Source organism: Hippopotamus amphibius, chromosome 17, assembly GCF_030028045.1.
Source record: "Hippopotamus amphibius kiboko isolate mHipAmp2 chromosome 17, mHipAmp2.hap2, whole genome shotgun sequence".
NCBI classification, from domain to species: Eukaryota; Metazoa; Chordata; class Mammalia; order Artiodactyla; family Hippopotamidae; genus Hippopotamus; species Hippopotamus amphibius.
This window is the reverse complement of record NC_080202.1, coordinates 48561420-48583680: the sequence shown is the minus strand read 5'-3', so window position 1 is coordinate 48583680 and position 22261 is coordinate 48561420. Positions and strand designations below refer to the sequence as shown.

General features: G+C 35.4%; 1 protein-coding gene across 17 annotated transcripts in view; it reads left to right on the top strand.

The window, feature by feature from the left end:
* The window catches only part of TANC2 (tetratricopeptide repeat, ankyrin repeat and coiled-coil containing 2), a 342062-nt gene that overhangs the window by 205694 nt on the left and 114107 nt on the right, over positions 1 to 22261 (top strand). For all 17 annotated transcript variants that reach the window (XM_057716527.1, XM_057716534.1, XM_057716530.1 and 14 more), the window contains 2 exons: positions 7164 to 7427; positions 20207 to 20332. In XM_057716527.1, the coding sequence (XP_057572510.1) occupies positions 7164 to 7427; positions 20207 to 20332 (390 nt within the window). The remainder of the gene's footprint in view (positions 1 to 7163; positions 7428 to 20206; positions 20333 to 22261) is intronic.

Below are 22261 nucleotides of genomic sequence, written 5' to 3'. Positions count from 1 at the left end.
TCTGTAGCACCTAGTCCAGTGACTGACATGTGGTAGCATAGTAGGTGCTCAGTAAATGTTTATAAAAGGTAAGAAAGCTTAAGGGTGGAAGGATAGGGGATGAAGGACTGACCTGGCACTTTACTTTTTTGACAGTGTTTAGAGTAATCATTGGGTACAAGATGGAACTTTATCAAATTTTTAATAAATAGAGATTAGAATTCTCCATCAACTAATCTTGTTCTCTTAAATTCTCTTTATGATTCATTTTGGCCCAGTGACTTTATAATCCCTTGCCAAACCTCTTCCTGGGTTCTTCTGTCAGTCTTATTAGAGTGTCTATAACTGCATGTTATCTATACTGCCATACATAAAAAAATAGCATTAGAAACATGTTCATCCAGCCAGAAGGCATGGTGTGACAGATTGGATAAAATCCGTTTACAGAGTAGTTTACCTTTCAAAGTGGAATCTTAACATGTCAGAGAGTGTTCAAAATAAATGTTCATAATGTTCTGAAAATTAAAAATGAGATCCTGCTTTGACTTATAGCAGACAGTGTTCCACATTTTTTTTCTGATAAATTTCCAAAATTGTGTTCCTTGTAAAAATAAGTGCCTTTGTGGATAATAGGGCTAATTTGAAGAATAATGAACTTCCATTCTTTAATGTGTATAAATACTGAAACAGATTTACTTGCAAAATTATGAGAGAAGAAAGAGAATAATGTCTGCTCCTAAAATTAGACTATAGAGTTATCAAATTATATATGAGCTGCTTATGTTGAGAAATGATTTGTTTCCCTTTAGTTTTTTTTTCAGTGCAATTTGAGTTGGAAGAAAATTGTATGTGGCATAAGTAATAATAGTCAAAGATATTATTATTACCTTGGAAATCTCAAGACTGGCCTACCTTAACTGTTAAATATGTTTTGTTTAAGTATTTTCCCCACTGATCATCGAAACATCTGCTTTTCCAAACTAAATATTGCTTATATTATTTCAAACAAAAGCTTCCAAGATGGTCTATTGTTTATTAGTGTCCCATATTTAAATCTTGCCCCATCAGCAAAAAGCACAAGTTATTAAATGTGTTAATTTAAATTATCTATTTTAATTCCTTTACATATCAGTTCAGTGTGAATTCCTTTTGATTACATTCTATAATTACAGTGATCAGAATTTTAATGATGCCTGCCTGTATATTCTTACAGCATGCCAAAATATGTAGAATTCTAGTTATAAGAATCAGAATACTAGAAACGCAGACTTCCTGAATCTTTAAGTATTGTTAATGTAAAAAGTTCCTCTCTCAGAGTCTAAAAGATTGTAAATAACTGTGACTTCTTAGCTTCTATGTGGTCCGGATTCACCCAGATGTGATTTAATTTCTACCACAGAAAGCATTCTCTGTTCCACTCATAGCTTCCATCTCCTCAAACTCACAACCTTTCTTAAATATGTGGTAAAATATTACTGACATGATTATCAGGTATTTACAGTGTAATTTCATATTTCTGACTCTTTTTATTTTGTTGGTATAACGTTAATGGTATAATGGTCTTATATTTGTGCCTAGTTAGATACCAGTAACTACATTTTATCTCCCATCAGCTATACATATAGCTTCAAGCAAAAATCTTGATAATCATAAACTCTGTGAGATACACATAGTTTTTCTATCCTATTCCTTTTTCATGTTAAGTTTTAATAATGGTCTGTTTTGGTTTGGTGTTATATAGCAAAATGAATTTAAGCATGGATCCATTTTGTTTCTGCCTTTTATCTGGAGATTACAGTTCCTTGCAGAAGGGTATAATTCTTGAATTCCCTCTTTTAGGATTTTTTTTTCTTTAGGTCCTGATTTATTGCCAAATTTAGTTTTATATCCTTTAGCCTTATATCACTTAACATCTAGGAAGATGAAATGTCTACAGCTTTGCTCATTGTTTAGTCATTATGTTTTCCTAATATTTCACATTAGTAACTAAAAAGCAAAGTCAGAAACTCTTGATCAAAGATGCTTGTTCCTTTAGTAACATGCATTCCAGTAGGATGTTTTATGTTCTTTGTTTTATCTAAATTGTCATGTTTAAAAAGTCACCTCCCTGAGTCATAAATATGCACATGAGTTATTTTTTCAAATTTTCTCCAACCTGTATTTAGCAATGTGCAATTGTATCTTCACTACTAAGTTTTTCCAGTTACTGTGCTTGTGACTCTGTCATCCTTCTCACCTTCCAATTACTTAGCACTAATAAATTTTTGGAAGCTATAGGGTTATATTTAGATTGCATGGAATGTTTGTTAAAGAAGCCTAGATACTGCCTATTAAACTGATCAAGGAGACCAAACAGAACATTTCTCTTGCATAATTGACCTAATATAATAATAATAACAACAACAGCAGCAACCACCACCACTGCTGATTGAGTACAAAGTATGGGGCAGGTACCATTATTTAATCCTTAAAATCATCTTATAAGAAAATAGTTATAAAGCTTTCACAGGATCAGATCATTAAAAGGATACATAAGACTCCACAGAAGAATGTTTATGAAAAGCTTTTAGTAAAGCTATAGTACAGCAAGCAAAAGAGAATGCAGACTAGCAGAGAGGACCCAAGACATTCCCAGGTGCAGCTCTCCAGGTTCATTCGTTCGTTCTTTCTCCTTTCCTTCTTTCCTTCCTTCCTTCCTTCCTTCCTTCCTTCCTTCCTTCCTTCCTTCCTTCCTTCTTTCTTTCTTTCTTTCTTTCTTTCTTTCTTTCTTTCTTCCTTTCTCTTCCTTCCTTCCTTCCTTCCTTCCTTCCTTCCTTCCTTCCTTCCTTCCTTCCTTCCTTCCTTCTCTTTATTGGAATGTAATTGCTTTACACTTTTGTACCAGCTTTTGAGGTACACCAAAGTAAATTAGCTCTATTTATACATATATCCCCATATCCCCTCCCTCCCGTGACTCCCTCCCACCACCACCCCCCCCCCACCTGGCCCTATAAGGCATCACCCATCATCGAGTTGATATCCCTTCGTTATACAGCAACTTCCCACTAGCTATCTATTTTACAGTTGGTAGTGTATATATGTCTATACTACTCTCTCACTTCATCCCAGCTTCCCCTTCGCCCCACCCCCGCAACCCTGTGTCCTCCAGTCCTGCATTCTCTGCATCTGCATCCTTATTCTTGCCTGTCACTAGGTTCATCAGTACCATTTTTTTTTCCTTTAGATTCCGTATATATGAGTTAGCATACAATATCTCTTTCTGGCTTACTTCACTCTGTATGACAGACTCTGGGTCTATCCACCTCATTACATATAGCTCCATTTAATTCCTTTTTATGGCTGAGTAATATTCCACTGTATATATGTGCCACATCTTTCTTAATCAAATAGGATGTGCTCTGTCTCCAGAGTGTAAATCACCAAGATTTATATAAGAAATCTTGGTTTCAGGAGAGCTCCCCAAAAGTTTACAGTGAAGCTTTCTGTGTTCCTCTGGTCACATAGCTAAGCCAGGCTAAGTACTCCAGGTGTAAGCTGTCAATAAACAACTAGACCTGGTTGTTACCAGGGGAGTTTCAAACTTTAAACAGCAAATTATAAATCATTAGTTATCCCAGTTGACCTTATCTTGGCTAAGAGTCAGTACCAGACTTCCAGGCATCCCCAGACATAAGCATAGGGTTGGCTCAGTCTAGCTGTAAATTAACTATCTTACATAATAGTATAATAATCTTTCCTAGACTTAGAAAACTGAGATTCAAAAATAATTGGTCCCAGATCACATAGATATTAAGAGGCAAAGCTGAGAGTCAGGTTCAGGTCTGTATAACTTCAAAACCCATGGTCCTAATTATTACAAAACAGTGCATAGTTCTAAAATAATTCTCTCTCAGAACAGATGACCTAAGACTGTTATCTGGCATTAAAAATTTCATCTTTATCAATGAAAGCAGAGTAGCAAATCAAGATAAAAATTATTACTATCAGTTTTTAAATATGATAGATGACAAATGCGCTTGTACCCATGTACATTGGCAATGGGTGCATTTTGTGATATATAAATTATATATCAATAAAACTTTTTAAATATATGGAGCTAATTTTATTCACAGTGAGCCTATTTATAAGCCTATAATTCCTGCTTCCTCACACTATCTTCCTGGCCTATATGGCAGTATAAACAGAAATGCCATGTAAGCAGCTCTTTATACCGAGATAGCAATTTTTTTTATATATCAAGGAAGGAAAATAGAGAAATTCTCAGAAAAATCTCTTGAGTTACTTACAACTCAGTATTTCCCACTGTTCTTTGTTCCACCTGGGGATGACTAGGTCTAGAGAATTAAAATGGAGATAAACGTATATTAACGCATATATGCGGAATATAGAAAAATGGTACAGATCAACTGGTTTACAAGGCAGAAATAGAGACACAGATGTAGAGAACAATCATATGGACACCAAGAGGGGGAAAGGGGGGGGTTGAATTGGGAAATAGGGATTGCCATATATGTACATTACTAATAAGAAAAAAATCAAATTGTACACTTTAAATATATGCAGTTTATTGTATGTCAATTATATCTCAATAAAAGTTCTTTAAAAAATGGAGATAGAATAGGTCTAGTGGAAAACAAATATGTATATTTTTCAATGAGAGGTCATGTCTTCCTCTTCAACTCCATTCAAAGAAACTTTGCACATAGGGTCCTTAATTCACATAGGCCAATATTTGACATATAGACTGTGTGGGCTTTAGACTTTTGAAACTTTTAGTAACCACGTGAATCAAAATATCATTGCATTCTCTGATGCTTCATTCACCTTGGTGACTTTAAGTTATATGATAAGATCTCAATATAGAGGAATGGTTGAGTAAAACATGAGTGTCCATAAAACTGACTAGTATGCAGATGTTAGCATGTTGTTACTAAAAATAGTGTTTCATTTTGTGATTCTTCATTTTTTCTGTGTGGCCTCTTTTGCCACAGGATGGTCCTTTTTCCAGGATTAAGGATTTAGGGCCTATCTTGTTTACCACTGCACTCTGACACATACTAGTCACTCAATAAAATTTTATTGGCTAGATAAGTGAATGAAATTAACTAAAAATCACCATGTACTGTGAAAAGCATCAATGAAGCAAAAATGTATGAAATTCCTAAATGGGAATGGTTAACCAGAGAATTTTGCTTCTGGTATTTTATGTGAGTTGTCTGTTTTCACTCTTTCTGTGCCCCAAATGTTCTGGACCATTGAGCATCCAATAAAACTAGTTTATTCATCCTCTCAACAAATATTTGTTGATCATATACTATGTGCCAGGGACTAGATACATTTCTCTCTAGTGAAAAAGGGGAAGGGATACTTTGGGTTTGAAAAACAAGTGAACTGTGTTATATCAGGTTTGGTTTCTGCATCTAGTACAATTGTAATGTAAAATGACATCAGTGCTCTTCTCACATTGGGACACTGGATGTCTTCCTTGTCTTTACTTTTAAATACCATGACCATAGAAGCCCTTCTTTATTACAAACTTTATCATTTAAATGGTAAAATAGGTCCATAGGCCACTGAATAATTCTGTCTTTGTACCACGAATTAATTAAAAGTTTCTCAAATCTTTTCACCACCAATGAGAACTTTCTTAATTTTTTTGATAGACCCCATATTTTTGAAAAAATTTTCAGCATCAGTCCATTCATTATCCAGTAGTTTACATCTCATTTATTTATCAAACATGTATATATATATATATGATATGTATACATATATATATCTGCCAAAATTTTGTTCAACATGGGACAACTAATGTTATCACCCTTGATATAATTGCAGCTAAGTTTGTAGAAGCTTGATGTTTTAGTTTAGCTAGTCACAAGTAAACATATTATTACTTAAATTATTTGAAATATTGAAAATAGTGAAACCCATTACTACCTTCTCAGACCTTTAAAGGTGTAGTGTTCCAATGTTTGGAGCCTACTTAATGTGCTTGTGGTTTATCTGGAGAAAAGGGGTGTATTTCTGGAATATATACGGGGTAAGACCACACAGATACAAGTGAATCTTAGCTCTGATTGGGGACCTAAGAATAAAAACTTCTACTGGGACACACCACCAAAAAAAGCCATGAAAGGCAAAGGGTTAAATAGCAGACACTTACATGTAGACAAGATCTCTGGAAAACAGAAGTTTTGCATTCTCTGGCTTTCAGTATACTGACCCCAGCAGCTGTGTGAACTCCAAGCTTCTAGCTAAGAATTACAAAGCAAGCTGAATCACTGCATCTTTACACCAAATGAAATTATACTTCAGTCAGATTTTACTGAAAGAAGAATGTTTAAATATATTTTAAAGTAATGAGACAATTTCCAGAAATTAGGATAAAAGCATGCATCTGTTTTAAAAGAACACACACAGACACATACACACATAATATAAATATACCCCTATATACTATCACTGAACATATTTAAAAATTATGAAATATGCTATAAATCCATAAAATCTCACTGGGGAAGGTGTAACATTGTGTTTGGTGGCAAAAAAGGTTAGGATCCATTGGGCTATTTATGACTGAAAGACTGAATATATGAAATGAATTTTTCCTTAAAAACAGAGAAGAGGGTAGCTATTCAAGAAGGCCATGTACTGTTTTCTTATTTAGACAGATTCTTTCTCTTATATTGGCTTCTACTTAGATGCTGTTTACATATTTTCTTTTAAGTTTGTATATTTTCTTATTCTTTGTTTCATATAAAGGGCCAGGAAATAATTTAAATGATGAAAAATATAGGATAAAAAGAGTATAAAGGTCTTTTTGACACCGCTAGGGCTCTCCAGCAATCCATGAAAATATGTAAATTCCCTTTCCTAAGGAAATTCTAAGATTTTTACCATTGATAGGCCCTAGTTGTAGGTCCTTTAGCACTGGTGTGTGAATTTGTTTAATTCATTCAAGCAGAGTTGTTAAAGTAAATATATGAGAGAAACTATGTGAGAGAGTTATATTTTGCTTTCAGTTATTTAGACTTCATGATGGAGATGAAATGATCATCAGTAACTTTTTAAAAATAATGTTGCTAATATTTTCATTATTTAGTCATGCATTTGGATATTAGTAAACAAATTAATCTCTAGGTTTAGTTTTCTTTTTTAATTCATTTTCCTCTTTTTTTCAGCTACATTGACAAGCTATTCTGAAAACATGGAACGCACAAAATACGTTGGGGAAAGCAGTAAAGAATTAGGATCTGGAGGCAACCTAAAGCCTTGGCAGACTCAAAAATCCAGCATGGATTCCTGTCTATATCGAGTAGATGAGAACATGACGGCTTCCACCTATAGTCTGAATAAGATCCCAGAGAGGAATTTGGAGACGGTTTTATCACAATCAGTACAGTCTATCCCTCTTTATCTTATGCCACGGCCAAATTCAGTAGCAGGTAAGTTTTATTTTTTAAATAACCATTTTACTGGCATATATATTGAAATGAAAAATTCTGCTCTCACAGTATTTAAATTTTCTGTTCATCTTCTTCGACTAAGCTATTCTTTTATGTTTGGGTAATACGCTTATGTATATCTTGTTGAACCAGGGGGAAGGTTCATGTTCCTAAAGTGATTGTTTCGTTCTGCTTCCAAAATATAAAATAAAAATGCATAAAATCAAATAGAGAACCTATAAAGTATATTGTCAAACTGTTAAAAAGTCTTTTCTCACATCAGAAGTCTTCAAAAGGATTTCAATTTGAGATTTGAGGTTTTAAAAACTCTAGTTTTAAAAAATATTATTTGGGAATTCCCTGGCGGTCCAGTGGTGAGGATTCCATGCTTTCACTGCCAAGGGCCCAGGTTTGATCCCTGGTAGGGGAACTAAAGTCCCACAAACCGCACAGCACAGCCAAAAAAAATCAAAAATAAAAATAAAAAACATTATTAAATTGAAGCATGTTTCAGTAGAATTTATATTACCAGAAATCATCATCTGTAGTTTGAGACAGTGGCAGGCAGACAAGAATTCAACTTCCCCATTGCAAGAGCTCAGTATTTTCACAGTGCCCTGGCTATCTTATCTTAGTAGAATCATCAGGTACCTAGATTACTAAAGAATAACTCAAACAACCACTAGCAGTCTCAGTCATAAGGGGATGATACAGATTATAACTGACTGGAATGTGGAGCCATTATTCTTTACCAGCTGTTCAGAACTACGTCAAGGGATATTTTTGATACAGCTAAATTGCTATTAAATAATTCAGACCAGGACTTTTGCAGAAGAGTTGGGCATTCTGACATTTTCGGAATGCATCATCATCTGGACTTTGTCCATTCTACAAAATCAAAGTTATGTTTGTCTCTCTTACTTGCCTGATGAGTGCCTGGATAGGTTCATCTCACTGACACAAGATAATAAAATACTTATTGTAGTGAAGAGCTCTTACTTTCCAGATGTAATTATTTATGTTATGCAGATGACAGTGTAACGCTTCTTGCCTTTCCCATCTCCCTTCTGGACCTTTTCTAAACCATGACTCTTTGTTCCGTCCTCTGGGAGCCCATCAGCATCTGTCATCAGATGTGATTGTGAGAAGAATGGCTCATACGGAAGATCAGTAACTGCAGAAGATTTTAATATTAATTTTTGAAAATTATTCACTTTTATATAGTGACAGGAAATTTTCTGTCCTAGGTTCTTTTAAATATGATGATCCTCAACCATGGTGTCATTTTAGAATCCTAGAATGCTGTAACTTATGAGAAATTGCTAGGCAAAGTCAGTCTATCCAAAAGAGAAGCATTTAAATCCTTGCTTACATAAAAATGAAAAATATAGCCACCAACCTTAATGGTAAATCCCAGTTTACTTCTTAACTAAGCTGCAGTGATTTCTAAGAGAATTCTGGCTCTGTTATTTGAGAAGAGCACTGAGCACTTAGTAGGAAACAGAGGTACAGGCTTCTTTTGTTCTCTTTTTAGTTTACTGGAGAGGTTATAAAATACTTTTCCCTTCTTGAGCATAAATGTCTGTGGAGATTCATTATTTTTCCCTATGCAGATACTAACTTTAGGTTTTACAGAAAGTTGTACAGGACTAATTAGCCAGATATGATTCATCCCTCACAGTCTCTAAAGGTTTCTAACACTGTTGCTTTCCAGAAATTGGCATAAGACAGCTGTCAGAAGCATCAATAAGTTACCAGACATTTCTCTAACTAATAGATATTGAAGAAATTGACTGTATAGAACCCAGGTTTCTATACCAGGTATTTTAATCACTGGGTAAAAATATAATTTGAAATATATTTTTTTAAAAAATCTTTAAAAAGCAAGCAATATTTTATCAGGTGAAGAGTACATCCTTCCATTATATGGATTGTAAGATTTTTGTGTATTTAGAATTTTATCTTGTAAGCACTATTATTCCAGTTACTTAATAAAATCTTTTAAATTGTGGTCCATTTTTAGGGAAATATTGTTCAATTTGTGAATTTTTCAGACTTCTAGACTACCTCTCATGGTTTATCTTTTGCAAACTGCCATTTAGCAACTTTACTGCTTATAGACAGCAACGATCTTGTGGCTACAGTTGTATTTCAGTAACTTTTTGCATATCCATTGGAACAGTGACTGAAGCAAATATTAAGAATTTTTTGGAGAATTACAAAAGGAAATTCTAATTGACATCCATTGTTGTTTTTGTAACCTACTCAGCTACAGTGTGATAAATGCTGTAATACAGTAATTTATAAAGTACCATAGGAACACAGAGAAGGAAGCATCTAAGTGCAAAGGGAAAGTAGAGAAGAACAGAAAACATCACAGAGAAGAACAAATAAGAATTCACTAGAAGGACTAAGAGAAGAAAGAAGGAGGAGGCACCAATAAGTTAAAGAACTTGGCATATAATTGGTCTTTTTGCATGACTAGGACCTGGGGTTTATGGAGGGAATGGTAGAAAATGGTGTTGAAAGTGATGCCAAGGACCTTATATACTCTGATGATAAGTGTTAGGTTTACTCTGTTGACAGTGAGGGGTTTAAACAGGAGGCATATTATCACATTTGCCGTTCCAGAGAATGACTGTGCATCCATCCTCATAAGACAGATTAAAGGGCAAAAGCCTGGAGTTAGAGAAAATAGTTAAAAGTTTCTGGTACTGTGCAAAATTATAGTGAATCGAATTGCTAGGCTAGATCAATAGAGTTGAGAGAGTGGCTTGAGAGATCTTCTTTTTTACCTTAAAAAATAACACTTATTAGATTTTTTAATACAAAGAGATATAAAGAAGGAAACAGAACAAAAAGAGCCATAATCTCCTTGCCCAGTGGTTCCTGCTGACATATTCTAGAAATTAAAGATTCATACATATTATATAACATATATAAAATAAAAATGCAAATTCAAACGAAAATTGCAAAAGGAAGAGCCACCCTCCCCCTCTCTTCTTAGTAAAAGGTTAACATTATGATTCTTTTTAAAATATACATATAATATTCGTATTATATATGTAATATAGTATATATTATATATCTACATGTAATTATATATGAGACATGTGAGGTCAAAAAATCAATAAGATTTATACAACAGAAATGAAACCATAGGTTCTTACCCAGATTTACACAAGTGATCATAGCAGCTTTATTTGTAATGGCCACAAATTGTCATCATCCCAAATGCCCATCAGCAGGTGAAAGGATAAACAAATTAAGCATATAGTTACAGTGAATACCACCCAGCAATAAAAAAAAATGAACTATTGATACTGCAGCAACATGTATGAATCTCAGAATAGTTGTGCTGAGTGAAAGAAGTCAGATTTTTTAAAAGTACATACTGTATGATTACATTTATATAAAATCCTAAAAAATGGAAACTAATCTATGCGCACAGAGGGTCTCTCTTGCAGTGCAACCATCTGCATGTGCAGGTATCACCAAGCTGTGGGAATTGGGGCTCACAACTGACACATATGTTGATACTCTGGTTACTGTTGTTCCTCTGAGTAATAAACTGTCTTTCATTTCTGAGCTAGATATCTCGTCTTCTTCCAGCATTCAGGCTTATTAGCTTAGAAGTCAGATAAAATATCAGATCCTTCACAGTTCTTGACTATGAAATACCATTATACCTGTACCTAAAAAATTAAAAGGAATGGCAGTGCCAAATGTTAGTGAGGATGTGAGGCGGTTGAAATTGTCATACATTGCTGATGGGGGTATATTAATAAATTGGCACTACCGCTTTGTAAAGCTGCTTGGCAAGATCTATTAAAGGTGTATAAAGCTATATGTGCCCGTTACCTAAAGCCTAGCAATTCCACTTCTGCATAGAATGGCCATCAAATATAAGTCCTTGTATTCTCCAAAAGACAAATATAAGAATGTTCATAACAGACTTGAGGACCCAGGGAGGAGCAGGGACGAAGTGAGAGAATAGCATTGACATATATACACTACCAAATGTAATAAGATAGCTAGTGGGAAGCAACTGCATAACACAGGGAGATCAACTTAATGATTGGTGATGACCTAGAGGGGTGGGATAGGGAGGATGGGAGGGAGGTACAAGAGGGAGGGCATATGGGGATATATGTATAAAGACAGCTGATTCACTTTGTTGTACAGCAGAAACTAGCACCACAGTGTAAAGCAATTATACTCCAATAAAAATATGGGGAAAAAAAAAAGAATGTTCATATCTATTTTAGTCACAATACCCAAAAGCTGACATTAATCCATGTGTCCATCAACAGACTGAATCAGTTGTGTACGCAATGCAAACGAATGTACTATGGTACTTCTATGGTGAAGAACTAAAGTAGTGGTTATCTTTGGTGGGAATATCAATTAAGGGAAGCTTCTATATCTTGATCTGAATGGTGGTTGCATGGGTGTATACATAGATGAAAACTTATTGAGCTAAACACTTAAGATTTATGTACTTTATGTATGTAAATCATACCTCAGCTTTAAAAATATATAGAGTACATATTTAAGCTCTTGTCTTTCTAAAAGCGTTTTCCCTTGTCTTTGGTTTAGAAATAGCAGTCCTAGGTGACATAACTAGATCTTTGAAGAAATACCTGTTTTTAGTGTTGATTAAAAATATCTGAAGAACTGATTTACTGAAAGTGTACCAGAAGTTTGTTCCTTTTTCTTGCAAATAGTATTCCATTGTACGTCTGTACCTCATTTTATCCATTCACCAATTGATGGACATTGAGGTTTCCTCCATTTTTTAGCTATTGTGAATACTGCTGCAAAGAACATTCTTGTGCAAGTCTTTGATGAATATATATTTTCAGTTCTCTTGAATAGATACCTAGGATTGGAATTGCTGGATCATAGGGTAAATTTATGTTTAACTTTTTAAGAAACTGCCAAACTGTTTTCCAAAGTGACTGTACCACCCACAATGTCTGGGGATTCCTGTTTCTCCACCTCCTCTCTACCATTTGTTATTGTCTTACCTCTTATTATGGTTATTCTAGCAGATATGAAATGCTATCATGTTGTGGTTTTAATTTGCATTTTCCTAGTGACTAATGATGTTGCGCTTATTTGTGTGCTTATTAGCTATTCGTAGATCTTCTTTGGTGAAGTATCTATTTTTTAATGGGTTGTCTGTCTTCCTGTTACTGAGTTCTAAGAATTCGTTGTATATTCTGTATACAAATCTTTATCAGAGATGTGTTTGTAAAATATTTTCTCCCAGTCTGTTGCTTATCTTTTTTGTTTTCTTATTGATGTATTTTGAAACACAACATTTTTTTTTAATTTTTTAAGCTCTTTATTGGAATATAATTGCTTTACACTGTTATGCCAGTTTTTGCTACACAACAAAGTGAATCAGCTGTATTTATACATATATCCCCATATCCCCTCCCTCCTGCGACTACTTCCCACCCTCCCTATCCCAGCCCTCTAAGTCATCATCCATCATCGAGTTGATCTCCCTGTGTTATGCAGCAGCTTCCTACTAGCTATCTGTTTTACATTTGGTAGTTTATATATGTCTATGCTACTCTCTCACTTCGTCCCGGCTTCCAATTTTTACTCCTTTATTGAAGTAGAGTTGATTTACAGTGTTTCATGTCTACAGCAAAGTGTTTCGGTTATGCATGTATATTTGTATGTATTCTTTTTCAGATTCTTTTCCATTGTAGGTTGTTACCAGATATTGAATATAGTTCCCTGTGCTATAAAGTAGGTCCTTTTTGGTTATCTGTTTTATATATAGTAACATGTGTCTGTTTATCCCAAATTCCAAATTTTTCCCTTCCCCCCTTTCTCCTTTGGTAACCATGTTTGTTTTCTATATCTATAGGTCTTGTAAATAAGTTCATTTGTATTGTTTTTTAGATTCTACATATAAGTGGTATCATATAATATTCGTCTTTCTTTGTATGACTTACTTCACTTAGTATGATAATCTCTAGGTCCTTCCATGTTGCTGCAAATGGCTGGCATTATTTCATTCCTTTTTATGGCTGAGTAATATTCCATTGTATATATGTGCCACATCTTCTTTATCCATTCATCTGAAACACAAAAATTTTGATGACATCAATTTATCAGATTTTTCTTCTGTGAACCATGCTTCTGGTGCCATTTTTTTCTTTATCATTTTAACAAAAAGTAAACTGTTTATATCAGGTATTATAAAACAGTGATTTTTTTTCTTTGTTATTGGAGTTCATTTTAATTCAGGTATTGAAAAATATTTCCTTACATACTTAAATGCTTCCCCCCTCTTCTTTTTCCTTCTGCCCTCCCACGTGTTAAAACATAAGTAAAAGGGATAATATTGGTCTAAATTGCTATTCCTATAAACCTTAGTAATTGGTTAGTTTTTCATCTCTCACAGAGGTCATCTCATAACACTGGCCTTTCTGGCTAGCAGAGATTTTTTCAGATTCTTAAACAGTACTGATCATGCTTCTTCAATAGATCTGTCCTGGAGAATAAGACTTTATACTGTTGGAGTAGCACTTACTGTGTTGAACAAAATACTTCATCAGAGAATTATTTCTTGTCAATATTGAATGTAATACAAACAGACCTGTTATTGCCTACAGAGCAAGTCATAGGTCAAGAAGTAGTTTGTATTGGAAACCATGTATCTGTATCTGTAACTGTGTTCTGTATCTGGAAACCATGGTTTCAGATCCTCACACAGAGGTAGGAAAGTAAACCAAATGACTCAAGTTATTTTCAAATTTTAATAGATCATAGGTTGCAAGTGTTTCTAGAATGTAGAAAGACAAAATTATTTTCACCTACTACTGTATAATGTGTGTAAATATTTGATAAGACCACAATCTCTAGTAGCTCAAGTGATTAGATATGTAAATAAGTTTTTAAAGTAAATTTTATTAGCTCAGGAGGGTCCTCTTTTCTCATTTTAGCTCTAGATATATATGTTTTCCTTTACTTTCTAATGTGTACGTAGAAGTGGTTCCCAAAGCTAGGGGAAGATCAAATACTCAAATCTCCTTGGTAAATAGGAATAATTGAGGATTTCAAATATGAGATGAGCTTGAAATAGGGAAAAAAAGTCAGTATATTTTACTTATTAAATTGTTCTAAGCGTATGAATGGGGTTGAGGGGGTGATGAATGCCAATAATAAGAGGCTTTGTTCAAACCTAACCTTTAAATTTCCCTTCTTTTTTAAACTTTATCTCAGTATGTGATATAATTATTAATTTTAAAGACCAATTAATGTTATTATCACTATTATTATTGTCACTATTGCATATTTTTAAGCCTGTTGTGTTGGAAGAAAGTAGAGAACCCTTGTGGATGTGTGGTTGCATGGCAGAAATTATCAGAGTAGGCTCTCTGTGGTCATCCTTGATGCCTTAAAATGAGATTGGCAATGAATTGGAGGGATACGGGAAGCAGGAAATGTTTGCTTACAACAGCTGTCCTCAGTGCTTTGTGTGAAAATGAAGAGTCTATCAGGGAAGCATGCAAACAACAGAAGTCAGTTAAAATATAAACTTTCACCATCTACTTCTTAATGTTTGGAGCTGCACATTTTCCTAAGAAAAGGATCTTAAGAATCAGGTAAATGCAAAATGGGAATCCTGGGGGATTTAAATGAATCCAATCAGAAACTGTAATAAAGATTTTACCAAAAAAAAATCAGAAATGGGCTTCTCTGCAGTCAGAATGTTGGCTTTATGAATCAAGGGTGTTAAGTCAGTAAGTGGCTTCTTGCCCAGGCTATAGCAAACTTACAGTGTCATTCCAGGCTTCCCTGCTCATGTCAGCCAGAATGGCAGTTGTGCTACTAAAATCTGTCTGCATTAGTGACAACTGATATAAGAAGAAACGGTTTAAAATGATTCCAAACTCTATAATATAGAGTTGCCTCTGGAATGTTTTGTACCAAATGTTGTCTGCTGGATTTTTTTCCTGCCCACTTGTGTATTAAATTCAAAAAGTATGTCAGTTAATTGTTCTGTAAATGAGTCAGCTGTTCCAATCTGATGAAATCTCAGAAAAATATATGTTCCGTTTCTGCACCTCCCTCTTCCTTCTCTGAAAACAAAGCTTTTTAATGACATAGATTTTATGGGCTTACTTTTTAAAAGCATTTTCTTTTTACATAAAGCTTTTTATTGTTGATTTGTTTTTCCTATTTCATCAGTTCACTTCAGCTGACCTAGTTATCTCTTATATTTGTATCTGGAAAGTATTCATTAAATATTATAGTATTAATTTAATTTGACAGAATTATCTCCAAAAAAAAAATTGCCAGGACAATTTCACAGTAAGAGTAGCATTACGAGGTGGGAATATGTGTGTCCCTGTACATCTGTCACCATGTTTGTAGGGGATGATGATGTACACCACATTGCTGTTATAGCCACCACCTTCATCCTTAGCTTTCAGATAACCCAGTGAGACAAAACCTAATTTGTTACTCATTGGTTGCTTAAATATAGTCAAAACACAATGTGTATGTTAAATACAATTATTCAGTCATTAGACTAGCATTTATTGAGCATATACTATATATGCCAGGTACTCTTCAAAGCACTTGTGAATCATCAGTAAACAAAACAAAGATTGTCACCCTCATGGAACTTACAAAGTAAGATAAGCAGAATAAACAAGTAATTTATATAGTATTCAATACTATAAAAAGTGACGTGTGTTATAGAAAAAAGTAAAGGATCAGCAGTACCTGAAGAAAGATTTTATGAGTATCACTGGAGCCAAGCGTATTGCCATAGTGATAAGCAGAGCAATGAGGAGGGTGAGGCGAGAGCCAGACGTATTTCCAAATCTAAGTAAGACTAGCCTGGAATTGAGTCCTGCGTTGAGCATTATGTGCAGGGCACTCTGATTTCCTCTGAGGGAATGGAGTTCTCAAACATGAATCAGACATTGCCTTCTTGCCCCCAAGAACCTACTGTCATCTAGTAAGGGAGGACAGACTTGTAAACAATTAGCTGAATAACTGCAAGTTCTAATCAGCCATATATGTATGTGGTTGCTGCTGGAGAAGCAATGAATTCTGACTGGGGGATCTGTCAGGGAAGCAGAAAAAGTGTAGCCTGAGCAAATTCTGACAATGAATGAGATGTCTGATAAAGTATGACAGAGACTTTTTCTCAGAAATTGACTTGCAGATGGCAAAGATTCATGTGGCTGTGCGGGTGAGTACAACTGCGTACAATTAGTGAAACAAAGGCCACAGCGCCCAGGATCTCCAGTCTCCTAGCTGATCTTTCCAATATTTGTCTCATATGCCTTTTTTTTTTTTTTTTAATTATTTTTTTTTTGGGGGGTACACCAGGTTCAATCAACTGTTCATGTGCCTTTAAATACTGTTTTTGAAGGGATAAGAATTTTGAAAATGATGAAGCAGAAAGAAACTGAAAATAAGACTAAGGAAAGCAATTTGATAAGGAAAAAAGGCAGTAAAGAAATTATTTTGGATTATTTGATAAAATAGTGATAGATTCAGAGATTAGAGAAAAAGATATTAGTTGCTAAAATAAGAAAAAGAGTGAATGTTTTAATAGACTTGGGTAGCACTAACCATAACTCAGTTGCAGTCCAGAATAAAGCGGTAGTTCTCCATTGGCTGGTTTCAGATCTAAGCCCTGGATTGGGGCTTCAGAGCTATAGTGCTTGATATTGAATATCTCTGCTTTACTGTAGTTCAGTTTGCCTGTGAGTATTTGGACTTGTAAAGGAATGAACTATTATTCAGTTCGGTGATTGCAGTGTTTTTTCTTCTAATGTCATGTGTTCATGAAATATGTTTTCTCCTTTTATTAAAATATATCAAACCATTTTGGTGTGTTAGCATATGGAACCATTTTAGTAGAAGAACCCTGCTAGAACCTTGCTTTAGAATCATATTATGTGCCATTAATATTGCCATAATGATAACCAGAAACTTCTATCACATCCAGCTGTTATGATTTTTATTTGGTTTTTGTTTTAACGTGAATAAAAGAAAAAAATTCTCATTGTCATTGATCTTTTCAATATTACTCTTCAGTTTATCAGCTTAAAAAGTACCTTATAAGTATTTTTCTTATTAAAAAAATAACAAATTTGGACTTTTGTTTGTTCTTTTGTTTCTTACTGCAGAAAATATTTGAAGTACAGAGATGTATTAGTCTGTGACAGGCAGAGCACCTTAGTTTGCATTGGCAAGGCCTTTATTGCCCAAGTTTGATCACTGCTCTTTGAACCCATAAAAAACAGAGAATTGAGGGAAGGTGACAAAGATGAAGAAGGGATGAAAAATAAGCCTTTTAAGAAAGAATTAGATCTGTTTATGTTTAAAAGGAGAGGAGGGTACAATGCAAATAGCACTCACTGGCTTGAGAGTTAAGATAGCTGGTTTCCAGGCCTGGCTCTCCAGTGAAAGAGTGAGTCACTGGAGATAAATGACTTCACTGTCTCCTAATCTGTAAAATGAGGGGATCTGACTAGATTGGGGTAAGCTAGTATTTTAGGCTTTGCAGGCCATGTGGTCTCTATCGAAACTATTCAGCTTTGTGGTAAACGCATATTTAAACAAACAGGCAAGGCTGTGTTCCAGTAAAACTTTATTTACAAAAATAGGCGACAGGCCAGATTTCATCCACAGGCCATAGTTTGCTGACCTCTAGTCTAGATGGCCTTTAAAACTCCTTTTCCATCTGCCTTCTATGATGTTGCTTTATTATCAACATCACATAGTAAAAGAATTGCTGTTCCGTTATTTTCAATGCTATCTCAGCCAGGGGCTAGCCAGGAGACAGAAACCACACAGGTATTTTAACAGAAAATGTTATATATAAAGAATTGTTAACTAGCTTTTAAAGAATCGAGAAGATAAAAGAGAACATTGAGATATCGTGGATTTAGCAACTTCAGGAAGTAGCTACCACCTCTAAGCCTGTAAACGAAAAGAGGTTGGGATGATTAAACCATAGAAGCTTGGAGGAAAGGCCCCACAAAGCTGAAACTCACATCTCTGTGAAGGGACCCTGCTCGGATGATACTAATATTTCTGAGCTCCAAGGACAGCTCTGTGGGGACCGGACTTCTGGGGGCTCCCCACTCCCACCTTTATTTTTTTTGGTAGCTACACACACATGGATAAAGAGCCAAACAAAAGAAAATAGACTTTGGTTAAAACAGAGGAGGGATTGTATAAAACATAAGAAAGAACTAATGCACAGAGCCAGATTAGAACCAGCAGGGATGCTGTCGTTGTCCCCAGTGTTTTTAAATAAGAGATTAGATAGTTATCTATTCTGGATTGTTTTAAGTTCAGAATGCAGAAATCAAGATTATCTTTTGTTCTTCTGATATTTATTCTCTTCCTCTCTGTGGTGTGTAATGTGGCATTAGGCTTCCCTTTCTTGGTTTAAGTTCCCTGGACTAGCTTTCAAAGACTTTTATTTCCTTATAGAAACTGTATGTCTAATTTGGGTAAATTCCTTTTGTGTGGGTTACCAGTAGATCCAGGTAAATAAGACAGTTGCAGTAATTGATGGGTGAGGGAAATATATGTCTCTTGCACTTGTTCTATCTTATTCTTTCTTCCTCTCCCTCTCTTCAGTTTTCTCCATCTTTTCTCTCTCTTTTTCAGCTCATGGAGCACTTTGTAACTGTCTCTGTGCCACTTATCATAACCCACTTTATGTTACTGTTGTGTGGACAGTGCTTCATCAGAGCTCAGCAGCCAAAAGTGATCTGTTTGCTTCCTTTCGCCCACTCCACATTGTCACAGAGGTAGACTAGCAATGAAGCCAGCGAGGGTACCGGGAACAGAGCCTGGCACATAGCACGCTCTCAGTAAATAACTGTCATGGAATTACTGAACTAACCCCCAGCACAGTATCTTACATAGTTGGCAACAGATTAAATTAACATTTAATTAATCATGTATGCGCTCTAAGTAACCATTTTCTGACAAATGTTTGGGTTTTTTTTTCTTTTTTGTTAAAAACTTTTTGTCTTCAGCACTTCCTGATTCTTATTTCTTCACTTTTTGATTCACCGTGAGTGGACCCAATATCTCTCAGTATGTAGCAGTACCAATACCTGTTTCCCCCCCTATATTCTGCCATTTCCTCTCTCTTTCATAGCTAAGTTAGGGGTTAAAGGATTTATAGATGCAGTGGGAAGCCACTATCACTTGATTATCTTCAGAGAGGAACAACACGTGTTTTGGAATTCATGGACATTGGCAGTTTCTTAAATGCTATTTGGCAATTCCTCTGTCCATTGTCGCAGGTGCCCGCCTTTCCATTATATACATGTATCTACACACACATGAAAATTGTTCTCAGGGTATTTTCATATTCTTTACTATGAAGGGGAAATGTTGAAAGTAGAGTTTCATGGTCCTTTTATAGCTTAATATAATTTGGAACAGAATTCTCCACTGATGGTGTTTATACAAATGGGATTTGTGACCCAAAGGAAGCAAAAACTAATAATCTTTGTTGTCAGGTACTAATGTGTTTGCCAACTTGTTGTTAGTATTCTCCATAAGCTCAGGCATTTGATAGTGGTGAAGGGGCCGCAGATGACTCTTGACGTGTTTCCCTGGCACATGTTCCAGACACTGATGAGGACCTTGAGTTGAGCAAATTCTCAGTAAATGTATCTGCTCCGACTCCAAAGTTTAGAGATACAGACTAACGGTTTTCTAAACTTAGGTATTCTAACTAAACTCTTCTGTCTTATCAGCCACAAGCTCTGCCCACTTGGAGGACCTTGCTTACCTGGATGAACAGAGACATACACCTTTGAGAACTTCTCTTCGAATGCCAAGACAGAGCATGGCGGGTGCTCGCACACAACAGGATTTAAGAGGTTAGATCCACCGGGGGGCTTTGCATGGGGCCCAAGGGAAAATGGAAATGGGCAGTAGGCAAAAAATTCCTTTGTTTCCAATTTCTACGCATATTTAAGCCTCCCTTAAGAAGTGAGCATATAATCAGTTCATTTCTGCTGAATCTAGAGAGAAAGATGAACACAGATACATTGTACTCATCATAGAAAGGCAGTGTAATGACCAACAGTTGGAAGCATTGATTCCTTGAAATTCTGAAAGAAAACAAGTAGAAAGGGCTGGTGTTGATGGGGAAAATAACCTTTTTAAGGTCCTGGGTTTTAGAAGTAATTGTTGACCAATTTCAGCCCTGGCCCTATAACAGGTGAACTTGGTGCTGATAATTATGTGTTTCACTAGAGAGTGCATTTTATTTACATTCTAGTGGCCATTTCTAGTGACATACAGTACTTTTATTTTCTTAGAATTTTAGTGCTTCTAGTCCTGTCCTGGAAACCTCTAAACAACTTATCCTTTTCCCACTCAGACACCTGTTTCTTTCCACTCCTTGTGCATGCCACATGCTTCTGCAATCAGGAACCTGATCTTTTTGAAGACTCATTTTGTTCTAACCACAGTCTAGTTGAGAGGCCTGTTGTTGGTATCTCTGCTTGTGCCTCTTGTTTGCTCAGATGAACCAAGCTATCTGTGATAGCCTTAGCAGATGGTCTGCTTTCTCTAGTATCTAGTAATCCATAGCTATACTACATCAGGTGCATCATTTATTTTATCTTACAGATTATTTTCATCTTTGCTTTGCTCTCCTCCTCACCCCTTGTCCTGTGCCCTGCTCTAATCTGTATAGTGCCACATGCATAACTCACACAGGAAGGAGCTCATATATGTCCACTGTCCATTCTGGAAGTCATTATGCTGATGGTTTTTTCCTTGATGGCTAGGCAACTAGGAGCATCAAATAATTGGTTGTATTGCTACAGATACCATGCCTCCCATCACAATGGTGAGTTGATGGCCCAGTCATGGTTTTAGTTCCCAGTCCTATCCGTCCTGCTTCCGATTTCTTCATTTAGCCACATGTTAGTTGCTTATCCCAGAAAGTGGAATTATGTCAAGTACTACTTCAGTGCTGCTATACTGATTAAGTTCAAATCCTGAATAAATTTATTCAAAGACCAAATAAATTCTTTGTGCCAAGACCAAAATGCATAGTCATAATAAAGAAGATTGGATACATCTGTTGATCTACATAGACCTTCAGATTTGATTGAAAATCTGCCACATTGGCATCACCTTGCATCGCATTACTGAAAACCATACTGACATTGTTGATTCTATTTTCTTCCTTGCCAGTCATTGAATAATGGATTTTGTACTACATCAAAAACAAAATTAATGACAGATTTCAGCTGTGTATTTTTGAGAACTCTTCGTGTTGAGTTCTACTGATACTTGATGGCACACGTCTACTTCTAGTATCTAAAGATTTAGTAAAGTCTTTGACAGATACATCCTGGTGAGCTTGATGTGTACACACAGATATCAGCTGTGTATAGAATACAACAGAAATCTTTTCCACTTCACTGAGCTTCATCCTAAACATTCAGTAAAACCAAAGTACATTCAGAGATTTTTCCAAAACATACCTAAATCTTTGGAAAGCTCTCCATCTGAATAATGCGTTCCTAACAAAAATAATTGCGTATCCCTTGAAGATAGGGTTTCAGCTTACTGTTTACGTTAATACTTAAAGATGGAGTTTGTCCATTGATGAACATGCTATGGTATTAGCGTTTCAGTTCCTTAAAGTTGTCTTTTCTTTCAAAAAGTTTTCTTTTAGCAGTCCAAAGAGTTGGAACATGACATCCAGATGAGTGCATTAATCCATAAGAGCCAGGGTGTTTACTAAGAAGTGTTTTGTCTTCTAAAATTAGCATACTTTAATTTAGAAA